Below are 17561 nucleotides of genomic sequence, written 5' to 3' on the forward strand. Positions count from 1 at the left end.
CAGCCTGCAAGAACATCCGTCAGAGGATAAGCTTACAGAGTGGACATGTCCCTAATGCTAGATGTTTGCTATTGGCTCTGCTCCTGGGACTCACTCCAAATCCACACACAGTACAACTTTAAATTATCTACTACAGGATAGTGTAGGCAGAAGAACAAGGCTCCAGTTACCCCAAAGAGCAGTTTCCAAAGCAAAACAATTTTTTAATGTAGCATTAGGATCCCAGCTCATGTTTGATTCATGTTTGGCTTTTATTTATTTTAACTGTAGCAAACAAAACTAAGAGTAACTGCAAAACAAGATGCTCAGCAAAGAAACCCTCTGTCTTGATTCAGAGCACCCTGTCATCACATGCTTGCTCTCAGTCACTCAACACCTGTTTCCAATTTACATGCTCCTATACCAATAGCTCACTATATTAGTTTACACTTGTTTGATTGCCTTCTCGCTTTTAGGCTGTGCATATTATACTAACAGGTTATTCTTAGTAACAGATTAAAGTGCATGTTGACCCTGGAGGCTTTGCTTTCACTTTCTATCTAATTCAATTCCTTTCTCTTGGGACCCTCCTCTGAATTCACCTTCCAGAGAGTTATTGTGCCGTTTATGTGGAAACAATGGGATCCTCAACAACAACAACAACAACAACAACAACATCATCATCATCATCCCTGGAAGGATCAAGCGACTATTTTAAAATACATAAAGTTAATAAAATATGGATAGCTACAGAATTCGACACTTTAATAAAATACGGAAACTTACAAAATTCCGATTGGAACATCACTTTCTGACTCTTTTATCTCTTCAAAATTGGGTATAGCAGAGAGTAGGGTGGTATTTAAACTGCTCAACATCCTATTGCAATGTGAAAAACATAGGGTACCTCCAGACTGTCACAATTTTGTGAAAGGGATTCAAGTGCATATCAGAACTTTAGGTTTGCACAATTAAAATAGATTAAACAGTCCCATCACCTTGAACAACAAATCTATTTAAAAAAACAATCTGGTTTTTTGAGGTTTGGAAAGTGATGGGGAAATGCACTGTGTGGGATAAATGAAAGACCAACCAGAAGATGTATAAACACCACACAAGCAAATCTGAATTAATGTAGAACAAAGACTCATTGCCATATAACTGTCCCCCACACAAATCAAAACAAAAGACCATATATAATCTAAATGTGCAGAAAATTTGTGTAAGCAAATCAGGATGCTCAATGTACAGGATATATATAACCTGTTCACTTTAAAATGGGAACAATCAGCACTTTTATTGCAGAAATTCCTACAGCCATGAGAGTAGCACCCAATAACTACACTCACATTTCTCTCTCAGCAATTTCCAATTTGAGAATTACTCAATTTGGTTCTTGCTGCCCAGATTCAATTGTTACGAAGCACTTCTCAGTTACAATGACCCAGCATTCAGTGGCAATAATAGGGTCCCCATGAGCTGAAATACGTACATGCAAGCACACAAAGGGGGAAAGATGGTTTTAAAAAAGTATCCTTATAAACCACCCTTTGGCGGCACAGACATTTCATAACTAATTGCTTTGTACTGATCACAGATATCAGCCATATCTTCCAAAAGGCTAGTTAAGTCTATATATGGTCAGAAGATTGCAGGGCCAGAATATTTGTTTTGTTCTGCTAGAATCAGATAGCTTTGTGCCCATCTCTTACTCCAGTGGGTTGGAGCTAGATCACTCGGCGGAAGGTTGATCTGCTGGAGAATTAAAAACCTACAAGTCCTCATCGCCGCTTGTGTCAATGATTAAAGCCAAGATAGATGTATGAGGAAGAGCTGCAACAAGGAAGCAACTTCACCCCATCTTTCTAAAATGAGGTGCTCAGTAAGGACGGCGCATTCAATTCCACCTCAGACAGAGATTTGATTCATTATGCTATCTATCATCTATCTATCTATCTATCTATCTATCTATCTATCTATCTATCTATCATCTATCTATCATCTATCTATCTATCTATCTCGAGGCTTTAACTCTACATAGTTCTTTTTTCCCCTTCTTGAGGTGTAAAATGAAAATTTCTTTTTAAAAAGGGTTCATTTATGTATCTGTCTTCTGTGGGGATAAAATTGGCTACATTTTACTGCCTCATTGCACCCAAGAAAGGAAGAAAAGTTAACAGTTAACACATTGTCCAACAGAATGAAACAGTTACACTAAAACAGTAAAATAAGAGCCAGATTGGTGTCTTAGCATTGTTAATATATGAAGTCCCCTGATTGTCAAATGACAGGCTGATTATGAAAGCTTCAGCAGCAATATCCTAAAACTGTGCAAAGACAAAGACTGAAAGGTGTCACTTGGGAGGGCATGCCATAGATGCTGTTCCCAAATATCTTATTTCCTGAACAGAGAGAACTGATCTCAATCTCATTATGCGTCACAGAAGGAAGTGACTCATTATGCTTCACAGAAGGAAGTGTGCTGGGTCCTAGACATTTAGGGCTTTATAGTTCTGCAGTAGTTTAAATCCTACCTGCACACACTCTTTCAAAAGACCAGAAGAACATCAGTTCAGACCACTGTACTGTTAAGTGCACATTATTCACAGCACATTATTATGCTGTCTATCTGCCACCTAGATGGTTGATTTGTGTTGGTAGTAAAACTGTAAGGCAATGCCACTGGAAACCGAGCAACAGGAACCATTTGGCGTCTTTGTGATGTGGAAAGGGCGAAAGGAAATGGATGAGATAATGACTGGAGTATTTGTGATAGGGAGATCACATATGCATATCTTTGATAGGTGATAAGCAATAGGCATTCTAGCATCTTCCCAAGCTTCTAAGCATATTATTCCCAGGGCCATGTGTACTCAGCACATCTGCCAGTTTACTAAGCAAACAGAAAATTGGTACAAGGTTCAGAACTTTTACCTTTATTTTAAAAAGCAAGTTCCCAGCCCTCAAGGTTGCAGAATAAGCTTGAGAATATGGAAGCCATAGGTGTGAATTTTGAAAAGCCAGATGAGATCTGGGCATGCATCTACTAGTCAGGAGATGCACCTTGATGCACTGTTTAGCCTCTTTAAAAAAGGTAAAAGGACCCCTGGCCATTAAGTCCAGTTGCGGATGACTCTGGGTTTGCGGCGCTCATCTCACTTTACTGGCCGAGGGAGCCGGCGTTTGTCCTCAGACAGCTTCCCAGTCATGTGGCCAGCACGACTAAGCTGCTTCTGGCAAACCAGAGCAGCGCACGGAAACGCCACTTATCTTCCTGCCAGAAAGGTATTTATTTATCTACTTGCATTTTGATGTGCTTTCGAACTGCTAGGTTGGCAGGAGCAGGGACCGAGCAATGGGAGCTCATTATTCCAAACCAAAGCTCCAAGTTTCTGTCCCAGTACCACTCCAGCTCCAATTCTCAAACCTTCTTTTCACCTTCTCATTGAGTCCCTGTGAATGTTATCTGAAAACTGATTTTGGAAGCAAAAGAGATCATGCAATACTAAAATGAAACAAAATTCAAAGCAAGCCTAGAACAAAATAGTTCACTAGCATAATTCATTCTATTTGTAGAGTTTGAGTTTTCTTGACACAGAATATGGAAAATTTTGATACACAGTATGCCCTTTACTACTCCTGCCCTTCTGCTTCCTTCATATGTCAGATTTTAGTCTAAGGACTCTTCTACTGATGAAGCATGATATTCAGCAATATTGGGAAATTTTCACAAATGTTAGCAAGAAAACAAATGCTAATTCCTCTCTTAGCAGAAAATAACCATAGAAAGCTGTAAACACCCATATCCTCACCCAAAACCCAGGCTCCATGTTCTAATCTATACAACATAAATCCATTGGGCCCAACTGTACTAATCAGAAGTTATAGCAAAATGCACTAGAGATCCCCCCCCCAATCTCTTTGGAATTGACTATTCTGCATGACTGAGAAGGGTGAGCCCAGAAACCGAACTGCTCTGTAGTCTCATTCTAGTTTAACTGGAGCAAAAGCCTTAACAATGCAAAATAACTTTTATTGAGTTGGACAAGAGACATGCAAGTTAAATGTTATTTTCTAACTTTTTGTACAAAATGCCTTAAATAATAGAATTGCGTGCTTTCTTCCCCCCAAAATATCCTTTTATTGATTTCCATCAGTATTGCATGAAATCACCATATTAGCTTTCCCCCATTAATGGGATCAGACACACAAGTCTTGTTATATTAGTGATTTTCACAGTGTAACTTAGTAAGCTATTTTTAATGCTCTGCCGGAGGCTTGCCAGGCTTGATCATATTTTGACATTCGATAGTAGAGGCACACTCGTTTTGGCCCAGTTTGCTTGATTTGCGATTATTAGGAGCGCAAAGGAATGCGACCCATCTATAAGAGCGAGACTAAGGGAGAAGAGCACTCTGATCAGGAAAAAGCCAAAGGCGCATTTCAAAGTCTGCTGGGACAAAATGGAATAGCAAGGCAAAAGAGAACAGAGTTGCTAAATGTGCTTAGATGCAATGGGATAAACGCCTTGCAGCTACTAAAAAGAGATGAAGTTTTAATCTCCTGGCTTCTTTGCCTGGGCTGCTTTGCCATACTTAGCACAATAAAGGTAAAGGACCCCTGACAGTTAAGTCCAGTCGCAAACGACTCTGGGGTTGCAGCGCTCATCTCGCTTTACTGGCCGAGGGAGCCGATGTTTGTCTGCAGACAGTTTTGACGTGCTTTCGAACTGCTAGGTTGGCAGGAGCTTCTTCTTAATAGTGGTCTTACGGTGCTTCAGAGAAAGTGTGCACGAAGCTGGGCAGGTATGCAGGGATCCGGTTCCCATTTGTTTGCACCTGCCTCAATATTGCATAGTGGTACCTGGTGGGATCAGGCCACTTTTAGATTCTTTACCAAATAAGGAAAACTGAATGTAGACTTGGTGGTCAAAAGCGTATTGGAGCCAGCATGGGAAAGAAGCTTGTGGCAACAATAAGTTCCATAATGCAAAAGGAAGGAAGTGAGGAAGAGCAAGAGAGGCATAGAAACATAGGAAGCTCCTTAACTGTCAAACGATTTTTCCATCCAACTTACTACGGTTTACTTTGACTGGTAGTTGTTCCCTGGTGTCACAGTGACTCTGCCATCACCTACTACTGCTTCTTTGAAGTGGAGATACCACGGACTAAACCTGGAACCTTTTGCACACAACCTTGTGATGCTATGACTTCTCTTTGAATGTGGATAAGGGTCCAACATTTCTCCGATGAAAATAGGGACGTACCGTTCCATAAAAATGAAAATTTTACTATTTATACCCCACACATCTTACTGGGTTGCCCCAGCTTCCAACATATATAAAAATAATAATAAAACATTAAACATTTTAAAAAAACCTTCCCTATACAGGATTGCCTTCAGATGGCTTGGGGGGGGATAACTCCATACCCTCCAACATTTCTCCATTGAAAATAGGGACATCCTCAAGAAAAGTGGGACATCCTGGGATCAAATCAGAAACCGGAATGGCTTCTCTAAATCAGGGACACTTGGAGGGTCTGTAAGGCAGGTATGCCCACAGCATAAGGAAAGCTGCACACCTAGTCCATTTAGTAGCTCAGACCAAAGGACCAGGGTTTGATAAACTTAAATCTTTAGAAGGTCTAGGGGTTGCCAGTTAGTCATCGTGAGGCTGACTTGTTTAATAAATGTTTACTCAGGCAAATCTTTCAAATGAGGTTTATCTTTCTGCAATTCCTCACTCTGGACACAACTCAGTGGGAAAGCATGGATTGACTTTCTGCCTCAGGTCCCCTCAGTCAGATGTGGCTTACCTATGACCCTCCAGATGTTGTTGGACTACAACTCCCATCATCCCTGAGCACTGGGCATGCTGGATGGAGCTGAGTGGGCATTTGAGTCCAACAACATCTGGAGGACCACAGGATATCCACTTTTGCCCTAAATGTTCAAGTCAGCTGGAAGCCTAGATCCTGACACAAACCAATGAAAAATAAAAGGGCAGGTGTAATATTTTGCTGAACTTCACTGAGTGACCACCCCACTGGTTTATATATATACCATACATATCGCCTTTGGTGCTGTGCCAGGCATACAAACCTACAAAGCAACTGAAACAAATGGTGCTTTAATCTCTACCACCATTATATGTGAAACCTACTGTAATTCAGAAACAGCAGTGCAATAATTTTGTTACGTATACTTGTTTTGCCAATTTTATCTCCATATTATTGAGAATTGTTTTATATTGCTTTAAGCACACTGTTTAGATTTTTAAATAAGCAGTTTTATATATTGCTCTAAATAAAAAAACAACAGTTCTTCTCTTAACGTATGACAAGTTGTCAGTACCGTTGTACTTTTGAGGAAACAGTCATAACTCCTCTGTGTCATATAACATATCTGCTTGCAGAGCGATCTTATGCATTTTTGCTCAGAAGTCAGACCATTGTATCCAATGGAGCTTACACCTGTGTGTGTGTGTGTATAGGATTGCAGATTGAAGATGTGTGGAGAATTAAAAGCAGAGCAGAAAACACCAAAGATAGCAGGGATACCCTTCATGGCATATTTTCATGTTATTGGACTATAGAACTTCTACAGTATATGGTTAGGGCTGTGCTTTCTAGCATATTGGGAACAATAATTTAATCCAGATTTCGCAGTAGCAAATATAATATAAAATAAAGTGCATTTCCAAAGATTATACCAAAGCTCTAACACTGGAGGGGAGAGGGGAAGGGTTAAGAGAAGGAGATATCCACGACCAGATCTGAATCCATTTTCAGAATCCATTTTCAATGCCAGAGTTCAGTCCTGACTCCTGACATCTGCAGTGTAATAATTAAACACAGTGTTTCTGAGCATACAAAGTGTGTCTTATTTTCTTCACTGGAGCCACAAGGGCACCCACATGCACACAAGCAGAATGACAGCCCAAGAGTATGATGCTAAAGCACCTCTCATTTTAGAAATTAAGCACTTGTGCTATTTGTATGAAGAGGATGCCATTATTTCTATTCCAAGAGAAGGAGCGACTGACCTAACAGCCACCTCATGCAAACTGGTCTTCAATTGCAAACAGATGAGTGTTGCTCACCAACCCCCAAAAGCCTTAGCAGTAAGACTGCAGTTCACTTGAAAACACCTTCAGGAATTCTGGCAAGAACCCTGCAGTGACAATTATGTTTATGGGATGTGTGCGTCCATCAGGAAGGAATCTGTCATGTTTGCGCTATTATTATGATTCTTCCCGCTTTATTAACATCCTTTTAGTAACCACAAGCCTTTCAGAAAGCTGCTTTGGCGGTTTGCAAGCACAGCAGTGCAACATGTGCAGGGCTCTTAAGTGGTGGGGAAAGAGGCTACATTAGTCATATTCATATAAAGAGTCTTGGAGAAGGGGTAAGAATTGCTCTAACTGTCGCAAATCCTCGGTCACCTTGGGCTTCAGGGCTGTCACTACGCAGCTAACAATAGCCATTCACAGTCCCTGACACAGACCTCTGATCCACAAAGGACTTGTTCTCCTCTAGTGTGTTTAGTCATAGCACAGAAGTCAGCAGCCCAGCCTGGCTTCTGAGACATGGACCCTGTAAGAATAAACTGTTTCTTCTCTCATCCTCCTTTTATTCTCTATCCAAAGAAGGGTTGATTCAGATGACTGACCTGGATTGCTCTAAAGATTTGTCATGTCAGACTGTTGTCCTATAGGAATCACAATGACCTGGGTTCAGATGCAATGCTAAACTATGGTTTAGCATTTCATGCACAACCTTCGGCTTGTTTGCTCCCCTCATCCTCGTGGCTCAACCATGAGGAACAGAGAGAAGCTTTTGTTTCACATTCATTTTCAATTAACCATGGTTTAGTCCTAAGTCTGAACACTAAAATGTAGTTTTTGTGTCTTGACTATGGTTTATTGGAATAAGCTAGCTTCATAAGCCTTGGACAGCCTTCCAAGGGCCACAGCTCAATGGTGGGAAGGGCCAGAGGCAAAAGTAGAAGAGCAATGGATGTAAATTTTACCTTTGTGTTTGTTTCAACACACACTTAGCCCTTGCTATCCTCCATCGATCCAAGCAAGCAACTGCAAACCCTTCAATAACATTGGATTGGATCCAGATTTATAGTGCATATTAAACCACTTAACCATTTATTTTGAGAAGCAAATCCTTTGGGTAGTATTCAACTAAGTTTTACCTCTGAAATTAATGAACATGCCTAGGTTAGCACCATTACTTTATATTGGTCTACTCTGAATAAAATTTAGTTGAATGCCTTGAAGTCAGTGGGGCTTATTCCTTACGGGAAGATTCAGCTGCATGCTAAACGTCCGCTGTTATGTGCAAGACACTGCGTGATTTGACCTAGCATAGGAATACAGGATGCTCCCTTATACTGAGTCAGCCCAATGGTCCATCCAGTTCAGTACTGTCTACACAGACTGGCAGCAGCTCTCCAGGGCTTCAGGCAGGGAATCTTTTCCTAACTTACCTAGAGATGCTAGAGTTTTAAACTGAGACTTTCTGCATGCAAAACAAATGGTCTATGGTCTTTCCCCTAAGCTATGGCCCTTCCTCAGGCTTTTCATAGGTTGATCCTGGTAGATGCTTCGGAGGCAACATCTCTCTTGTGCAGTAACTTGAGCCATCAGATCTCTGACTTAGAATCAAGCTGACCCATGGCAGGACGCAAGATCTTTAACTGATTGTATTGAAAACTAGCCGAGGGATGTATTTTAGGACCATGAAGGGGAATGACTCTGTAGATTTTATTTTATTTTTTAAGAGACTGTGGCCACTAGAGTATTACAAACCATTTTCCTCATGCTTCGTTGATGTTTCTAGGCAATGCTCTCAAGTGGCACTTGTATGCAGATGAAATGCAGTTTGGAGTTCTAGTATGTTATGGAAACATTTTCTTGTGACAAAATATGCAATGAATGACTTGGTTTGAAATCCTGCCAGCCTGTGTGTGCTGCTATCACAACATTAAATGACTTTTACTTAGGGTGAAAGTTCTTGTGATAAATCATGGAAAAACTGACTTGTGCTATCTTTAGTCACCGTGCTGTTTCGCTCTCACAAGTCATTCACAGCTCTAAAAATACAATTTATATCACCACATTCCTGGAATTCTTTCAGTTCTTACATTCTGATTTAAGTGGCATTAAAGTCCCGGCTGCAAAGTTCAAGCCACGGGACAATATCTCATCAGGGGATTAGTTGTCACCTGAGTTCAATACATTGTTTGCAGTATTTATTTGATCTGAGCTCCAAACCTAATGCAGAAAATCTCCCTACACATACACCTACTACCTGGTTATGTGGAACAAAGGCTAAAATGATCTTGGGACAAGATAATCATTTAATAAGCACACTCTGAGCGCAATAAAGATTTAAATTGAAACACATGCATGTCACAGAGGCTGCTTGCCTATGGAGAAAGCCTTAGTGGGGTCCAGGTTTACTCTCAAAACCTACTAAGATTCAGTCCTCGTGCACCTTCTCAGAACTGTAATTTGCTGGTGTTTTGGACTCACACATCTTTGTCATTTTCCAATTGATTAACTTACAAGACTTTTCCAAAATAGTTATTGATTTAAAGACACCAGCATGTCTGGCACTCGCTCTCTGGATTTAATTACAACTTTCCCTGATACTTCATAGTTTAAGCAGAACTGAATGCTTTCTAATTTTCCCTGATAGGGACCATGGGGTACGTTGTGTTCTTTATCCCAACTGGCAGATCAACAAAGCTGAGCAATAAAAAGCTCAATTTGTGTAATAAACTGTGGTACAATCTACTACTTAGGCACAAGGTCCTTGAAAACATGCAACCTTTTCTGCACATTACTTTAAACTCAAACCAGATGGACACTTACAATTTATTGTCTTTCATTCAAGTGGGTCAGGGAATATGTAGTTGGAGGGAGTCTGTTTCACCACATTTGTATCCTCTCTTTTGCCTAAGTAGCTCAAGAGGCAGTTTAGAATCACAACAGCCCTGTGAGGCAGGTCAAGCAAAAAGACAGTGGAAAGACACCATCACACACACACACACACACACACACACACACACACACACTGTACTCCATCCTACCATTAATGGATTGGCATGGAAAAGAGCAGGAACATGGAGCAGAACAACTATGCCACTCTTATAACTTAAGAAAAAAATCATTTCTATACGATTCTACTTAGAAGTGACTCCTATTGAGTCCTATTGAGAAACATAGGATGCTGCTTTATACTATTGGACCACCTAGCTCAGGATTGTCTACACTTCCAGGGTTTCAGGCAAGGGTCTCACCTAGCCTGATGTGGGTATGTCAGAGATTGAACCTGGGACCTTCTGCAATGGGTTCAGTCAGGCTTACTTCCAGGTCAATGTGCCTAGGATTGCAGCCAAAATGACCTACAGCAGACTCCAGATATGAACCTGGATTTTCCACATCCAAGGCCACAAATTCCTAACTTAGCTTCTTTAAAAACTGCCCTGGGAAAACAAAAGGCAAAAACAAGGTAGGATGTGTCCTTGAAATATTTAGGTAAATTCAAAAATCTGCTAGCTCATGCAATCAAAATGGTGCAAAACTGACTAGTACTTCTTAACCTTTCCATTACAAAGACTATTATGTTGCCAGCAGCATGAATACCCTTAACGTATGCCATCCCAGTGAGTGAAGGTTATCACTCCTGCTCACTTTCAAGAATAATTACACTGAATCCTCTGAACTCTAGTGTACGCTTATGCAGTTACACTTACTTTCATCTCAATCTAGCGCATGGTCCATACATAACATGCAATTTTATTTTATTAAATATAATGTATACCCTATCTTCTTGCAAGCACACCACAGTGGTTGCTGCTGCTGCTACTACTACTACTACTACTACTACTACTACTACTATTATTCCGTTCATCCGAAGATCACAGGTGGTTCACAACATAAAAATACAAAATGAGAACACAAAATACATAATAAAACAAACACAAATCAATAACCCCATCCCACAAACATAGAAAAAGGCCATAGAATGTTCAATCAGCCCAAGGTCTGGTTATAGAGGAACATTTTCTGTCACCTAAAAAATGTAATGAAAGTGCCAAGCAAGCCTCCCTAGGGAGAGCATTCCACAAATGAGGAGCCAGCATAGAAAAGGCTTGTTCTTGTGTTACCCCCTCTGAGCCTTTCATGGAGGGGGCACACAAAAAGAGTCCAGGTTGGCTTATGTGGGGAAAGATTCTATGATAATGCATTGCAGTAAACAATTAAAAAAACCTAATCAAAACCATTAAAATGCTAACAGAAACCATCCAATAAAATTAATCAATAAAAAAGGCAGCAAGGTGCTTAGGACCTTTAAAGCAAAAAAACTCTATCATGAAATGAGCCCAGAAGCAAAGTGACAGAAAATGCAGATCACACAGGTACATAATGATTTCCTTGACTGACCTGTCCCAGACAATATTCTGACAACATTACTTGGGACCAACAGATACTTTTCAAGGGCAGCCCCATGAAGACAGAGTCAGGATTTATGAGTCACTTCTTTCCTCACAACTTGCAGTTTTAAAGTTTTTTTATCAGAAAGGTAGGTATCTCACCATACGCCAAAGTAGCACCATACTTTTGCATTTATGTATGCACCTTGCTGCCATATTCAGAGCATCTTATCTCTTTCTCTCTGATCTCTTAGGAAAAGGACTCACCATTCTTGCTCTCAGCAAATGTAGGGCCTTGGGTACATGACTGAAGGGTCAAGTCTCTCACTTCACTGCAAACACAGTCCTTGAGGAACACTTCTGAATTTTCACTGGGTGCATTTTTCTGGCCTGAAAGCTCCTGTTTAATCACACCATTCATCACTAGGCCTGAAGGGACTTTGTCAGATATCTCTTCCTCTACTTTGAAAGTCCCACGCTTTCTAAGAACTGGGACTCCAACAAAAAGCTGTAAGGAGAAAAGTTGATATATGACTTGATACGATACTGGAGGCAGGATAGAACACATGGAAACTGCATTGAGGACACAATAATTGCCACACATTCTGTGTCTCAAAAGTGAGGCTAGATAGTCTTACAGTTTGACTTCAACTGGTTCAAATGGCAACAGAAGAGTCAAGATTTATGTCCCCTCCATTTCCTATCTAGCTGCGGTATTATATTGCCATATATAATTTTACCTGTAATGGATTTGTGTGGATCAGCAACCAACCATTTGTTGCCAGAATTCAAAACTGGGTCTGGCTCCGCGGCAGCCAGGGGAAGGGGCCAATGGCCACAAAAAATGGTGTGGCTCCTAGGAAGACAGGAGAGCTGCCATGTCAGGTCTCAACCTTCACCCATCCAGGTACCAAGTAAGTGACCATTATACCACAAGGCTCTATGCACTGGAGCTCACATAGCTGTCAATGTTTTTCTCACTTTGAAATTTGATGGAGTAATACAAGTAAAGTAATAAAAATCACTGAGGAAGTGACTGTCATAGTAACTATGGCTGGGAGTGGGAGTGAAGAGCAATTTGATTCTGGGTCTACCTAGTCTAAATCCAGTAGTATAACCTTCACTATCCACTGGAGGGGGGGCAACATAGTACTGAACCAGCAGTGGGTCAGAGTTTACTGGAATACGATGATAAAGACAAAATGCTGCCAATGCCCACATTTACTGATTATGCAGAAAATGTATTTGTGTGACCACACTGTCCTGAATGTGCCAACTCTACCTACTACCTGACAGGATAAAAATTGAGGTACACAAGGGTTCAACTGGCTTAAGCATACCACACAGATATCCACATAGTCCATTGTTTACATAAAGGTCTCCATTTTGGTACTTCAGCCTACTTTCATGACCACAGGAGAACCTCATTCATTTGTTCCAAAAGTGCAGGTTTGAAAATATAAGTATCAGTTTAGAATGGTTACAGAAGTTAAAAACAATTTCTTTTCCTTGAGGACTAGAAATGCTTCCTTCCTGATCTGGCCCATTAAATGCAGAAAACTGAGAGCACACCAGCCCTCTTCCAATCTGTCACACCATTGCCACACACAGAAGTTATGGACATTCAAATAAAAGATCACAAAAATGTAGGATTTTAATTTTAAAATTATGAAAATGCATTATCATTGGAAACAATGATCCAATATGCATATGTATTCATCTCTAGCTGCCAACCTCCTCCTCAATTAATGAACAATGAGATGTTCACAAACTTAGATAGGAGATTCTCAGCTGCAAAAATAAGGGTGGCTACACAGCATCTTAAAGCAAATAATAATAATAATAATAATAATAATAATAATAATAATAATAATGTCTCCTAAGTGGTGTAACTTCCCATTAATAGCCCCTTGTGGCTTTGCTGGGCCAGTTGTCCACACAAATTCCCCTCCTGATTTATTAAGATTTTCCCCCCAGCAATTTTGGCATGCAATATGTCCAACAGCATGGCAATCCATCCACAGTTATATCCAAAACATCAAAAATCCTCTTCTTTATGTCATTAAGAAACAACTAGCAATAACTGTTTATTCTTGTGTTTTCAAATATTCATCTTTCTTAGCATTTTGGAACTCTTGATGTGATGCATCTTTCCAGTGGAAAGTTATTGGTGATGACAGGACAATCCGGGAAACTGCATCTGCTCACCAAAAAAAAAAAGTAACTTTGTGCAGCTGAACATTAAATCTTTGATGAATTAGGCCCAGGGCTTTGGTGACGTCTGTGCTGAACCAATATGACAGTTTTATATGGATTATGGTTATTTATGTTTGTGAAAAATAGTGAGCGGGAGCCAGCAAGGCAGTGTCGAAGCTCTGGGACCACCAGCATCGGTGCTCCTCGTGGAGGCTCTTTATATTAGTAGAACAACATTATTCTGAAATTTGGAGCATGTGTAACCGTTTAATTTTCACTAACTGTAGTAGGGTGCTTCACTGAAAGCCTGGGGGTCATGACATGCCGTTAGAGACGCCTGCTTTCACAACACACTCAAGTAGCACTGGCGGGCTGGGCTCACTACCCCTCCTTACAAACCCCCATGTCAGATTTGGCCTCAAAACATTCCACACTGTTCCCTCACTTCAGCTTGAACTTAGCATATTTATAAAGCTTAAGCATACTTGTGAGCCTCAGAACACATCTCCCATCATACACTGCTGCCAACATATAAATTGCAAGACTATACACAGAACAGGACGTGTCCTGTCTCTTCTCTGCCTATAAATATTAAGACCCATAAAGTCTCATTACAATGGTAGCTTTACATGGGCTCTTCCAAGCAAGATGAAATCTGTTGAGTAAAAGTTTCAGACAACTCTGCTACAGTGTTTCTGATTCTGCTTAATACCAAGACGTACAAAGGGGCCATAAATATTTGAAACAGCGAAAGAAAAATGTCTTCTCCACAACTGTCCGGATTCAGTTTTAATATAACAAGGACAACCCCATTGTAATACTGGCATCCTAGACACTAGGCACACCAATACCAAAATGAATGAAATAAATATATATATTTAAGTTGACACCAATAGGTTTTATCACACAGCAAATGTTTGAAATGGTCTCTACCTTCCATCTGTCTGCCCACTGTGTTCAACATCTGAGGACCTGCTTCAAGTTCAGGGCTGAGGCTAGCAAGAACATGAAAGCAGACCGTTTCAGTTGTCTCACCCGGGTGGTGGAAACTCTGCCTGAAGAGGTTGTTTTTATCCCCTTTCTCCCCCCCCCCCATATACATTGCTAAGGCTCCCCTGCCCCAACATTTCCCCTTCCAGCTGTGTTGTTTTTGTTTGCATGTGTTCACTCCTGTTTTCATGACATTCAAAATCTGCCACCTGAGGTCTCTGCCTTAGAGACTGAGAGACTACTCCTTTTAAGATAAAACTGGGACTGCACACACGAGGCACTGAGGACCATCATGACAATTATGGCTAAAGCAGTAAAGAAAGAGTTTTTGAAACCAGTGGCATTTTAAAATAGCCTTTCGAACAAATATACAATTTGAGCATGGAGATGCAGGTAAGCACACTAACTGCAAGCCTTTAAAACTCCTGCCTCCCACAAGTTTTCCATGTCTGACCTGTTTTGTCTCTCTTATTGCCAATAGCCATCAGTCTTACTATTTCTCATGAAACAAATATATTGTAGATATAGTGCCCATTGAGGATATATTTTACAGAATTAAATATAATACTAGTGAACCAGTAATATTTTCTCTTGACACATCCATGACACTAATCATACACAGTATTCAAAGTGTTTCACATACATTGTCTCAGGAACAATAAATACGTAAGATAACAGCTTCCCTAAGCCACCTAATGAGTTCACAGCTGAGTATGTGTGATTTGGACTAACTGGCTGATTCCTCTGTGCACTTAGCCACTGTGCTACATAAGCTCTGTCTAACCCTTTCCCCCTCTTTCTGTTGGCTCTTTTTTCCCTGGCAGGTCCCCTCTCTTGCAGCATAAGATTCTACAGAATTACCCAGGCCCACTACAGTCTTTTCTGCTTGAAGGACTAAGCCTCCGCTTCAGCTTCAAAGGATTTAATTTCCTCATCTTCTTGGCTGAGCCTCTCTGGGATTTGGAGGTGGGCTGTTGTGAAATCACCACCTATATATGTGAGCATGGCTATAAGACGTCTCTGATGCTGCTCACCCAGTCATGCCTTTGGTTCTCTACGCAGCTCGCTTTTTGCTTGATTTGTTACGGGGCCAAGTTCAAGGAGTTACTACTAGTAATTAAAGCCCTTAACAGCTTGGGACTAGTTTACTTGCAGGATTGCCTCAGCCGACTCAGCCACTTATATCTGCAGAACTGGCACTGTTACAGACGCCAAATTATACCCATTTTGCACTTGTAAGAAACCAATATTTGAGTGACAGCACCTACACTTTGACATCAGGCAGGTACCTTCACAGTACTCTTTTCGGGGCCTGCTAAAAACATGTTTGCTTAGACAAGTCTATACATATTTTAGAATGCTGGTGTGTTTTTAGTTTATTGCTGGTTTTAATTTTTTGAATGTTTTATTTGTTTTTACTAATAATCTTACTGTTTTGTAAACCACTTTGAGGTTCTCTATAATCAAGCAGTAAATAAATTTTATGAAGTAAAATAAGAAATAAATAAGCTTTGAGTTTGGGGTTTGTTTGTTTTTTGCTCATCTAGGCATGTGGATGGAGAGAGGTAAGAACGAACCATCTCTGGGATGGATCAGATTGAAGCAGATTTTATTAATGTTGATTCTTGGAATTCCTGCTTTCACTTCTGTGCACTGAAAATTTCTGTGTTTGTCAACTCCTACATTGGAAACTTGCTGAGCAATCTGGAGATGGGTAGGCAGTAAGTCTGATATATATATAATCCATTTTTACTCACAATCCCAAGACATACATTACAGGCTCACTTGTTCTTTGGAAAATATGGACCAGGCAGGGTATTCTGTTAAATAGGTTTGATGGTTGAGCGATGCAATACATTTCCCTTTCCAAATTTAAACTCTAAATATCCATTTCCTCCAGAAACTCAGTGACAGTATTTCCACAGGGACAATTTTATTGAATTGTCCAGATGCTTGTAAAACAACCTGAAATATTTCATATTTTAGGGGGGAGGAAGGGAAACACACTAGACCCCTGGAAGGTTTCAAAAGCTGTTGGACCTGTAGTTCCGCGCATGCATCACCAATCTGGATCTTTTGTGAGACACTTGAAACATAGAATACAAGCTTCCCAATTAAGGGACCTTCTTTCAATGTGGCCTTTACATCATTCTTATTAAATTTTCATTTAAAAAGGTATTTCTAAGGTAATGATTAAAAAAAACACAGGGAAAGAGAAGCAAAAGAAAGTGACAAACTTTTCTGCCATCAGCTCCTTTTGCTGTTGCCTGCAATGGTTTCCTTCCAAAGGAAGTTGTGTCAAGTGCAGAGAATGTGATAAAATAAGAGGGTCTCCCCACCCACCACCTTGGTTCCTTTCCTGATGACCTATCCACCCTTCCATCTTCAGAGGATGAAGCCAAAGATTTAGAGGAAGTATCAGACTGGGAAAGGGATTTCCCCCACAGAACCTGTCCCAGGCATCCCCATGGCCTTGGAAGAGAAGCCCATGTTACTATGACTCTGACCTGAGGAGACTGCACCCATGTTCTCAGACTCCAACCCCAAAGCCACAGCAGAACCACAGTCTCCATGCACTGGAGTCAATGGCTACCAAAGCAGGTTCTAACCCAGGTTTCCTCAACCTTGGCCCTCCAGATGTTTTTGGCCTACAACTCCCATGATCCCTAGCTAGCAGGACCAGTGGTCAGGGATGATGGGAAGCCTGTTCTAACCCTTAGTGGAACAGGCTTCTGCCTCTGCAGGTGGAGCTAGCCAAACATATGAAGCTGTGACTCTATTTAAGACTCCATCAGAGTCGGCTTGTGGTTGAAATAATATTTTAGTCTGCTTGTATCATATTGTACCAGAGGTATTCAGTGTCCTATCTGTTTTGCTTGGACTTGTCTCATTGGAACCTAACCTCAGCTTTCCTGACTTTGCTTTATTGGAATGTGGCTGCT

At 40.7% G+C, this 17561-nt stretch overlaps 1 protein-coding gene across 2 annotated transcripts in view; it reads right to left on the reverse strand.

The window, feature by feature from the left end:
* The window catches only part of MYOCD (myocardin), a 91778-nt gene extending 79892 nt beyond the window's left edge, over window positions 1-11886 (reverse strand). Inside the window, exon 1 of one of the 2 annotated variants that reach the window (XM_053376100.1) lies at window positions 11701-11886. In XM_053376100.1, coding sequence (XP_053232075.1) covers window positions 11701-11854 — 154 coding nt within the window. In that variant the 5' untranslated portion in view covers window positions 11855-11886. The remainder of the gene's footprint in view (window positions 1-11700) is intronic. The other variant, XM_053376102.1, reaches the window with a different exon arrangement.
* Between the last annotated feature and the right edge of the window lie 5675 nt (window positions 11887-17561).

This window comes from Podarcis raffonei, chromosome 2 (genome assembly GCF_027172205.1).
Source record: "Podarcis raffonei isolate rPodRaf1 chromosome 2, rPodRaf1.pri, whole genome shotgun sequence".
Taxonomy (NCBI): domain Eukaryota; kingdom Metazoa; phylum Chordata; class Lepidosauria; order Squamata; family Lacertidae; genus Podarcis; species Podarcis raffonei.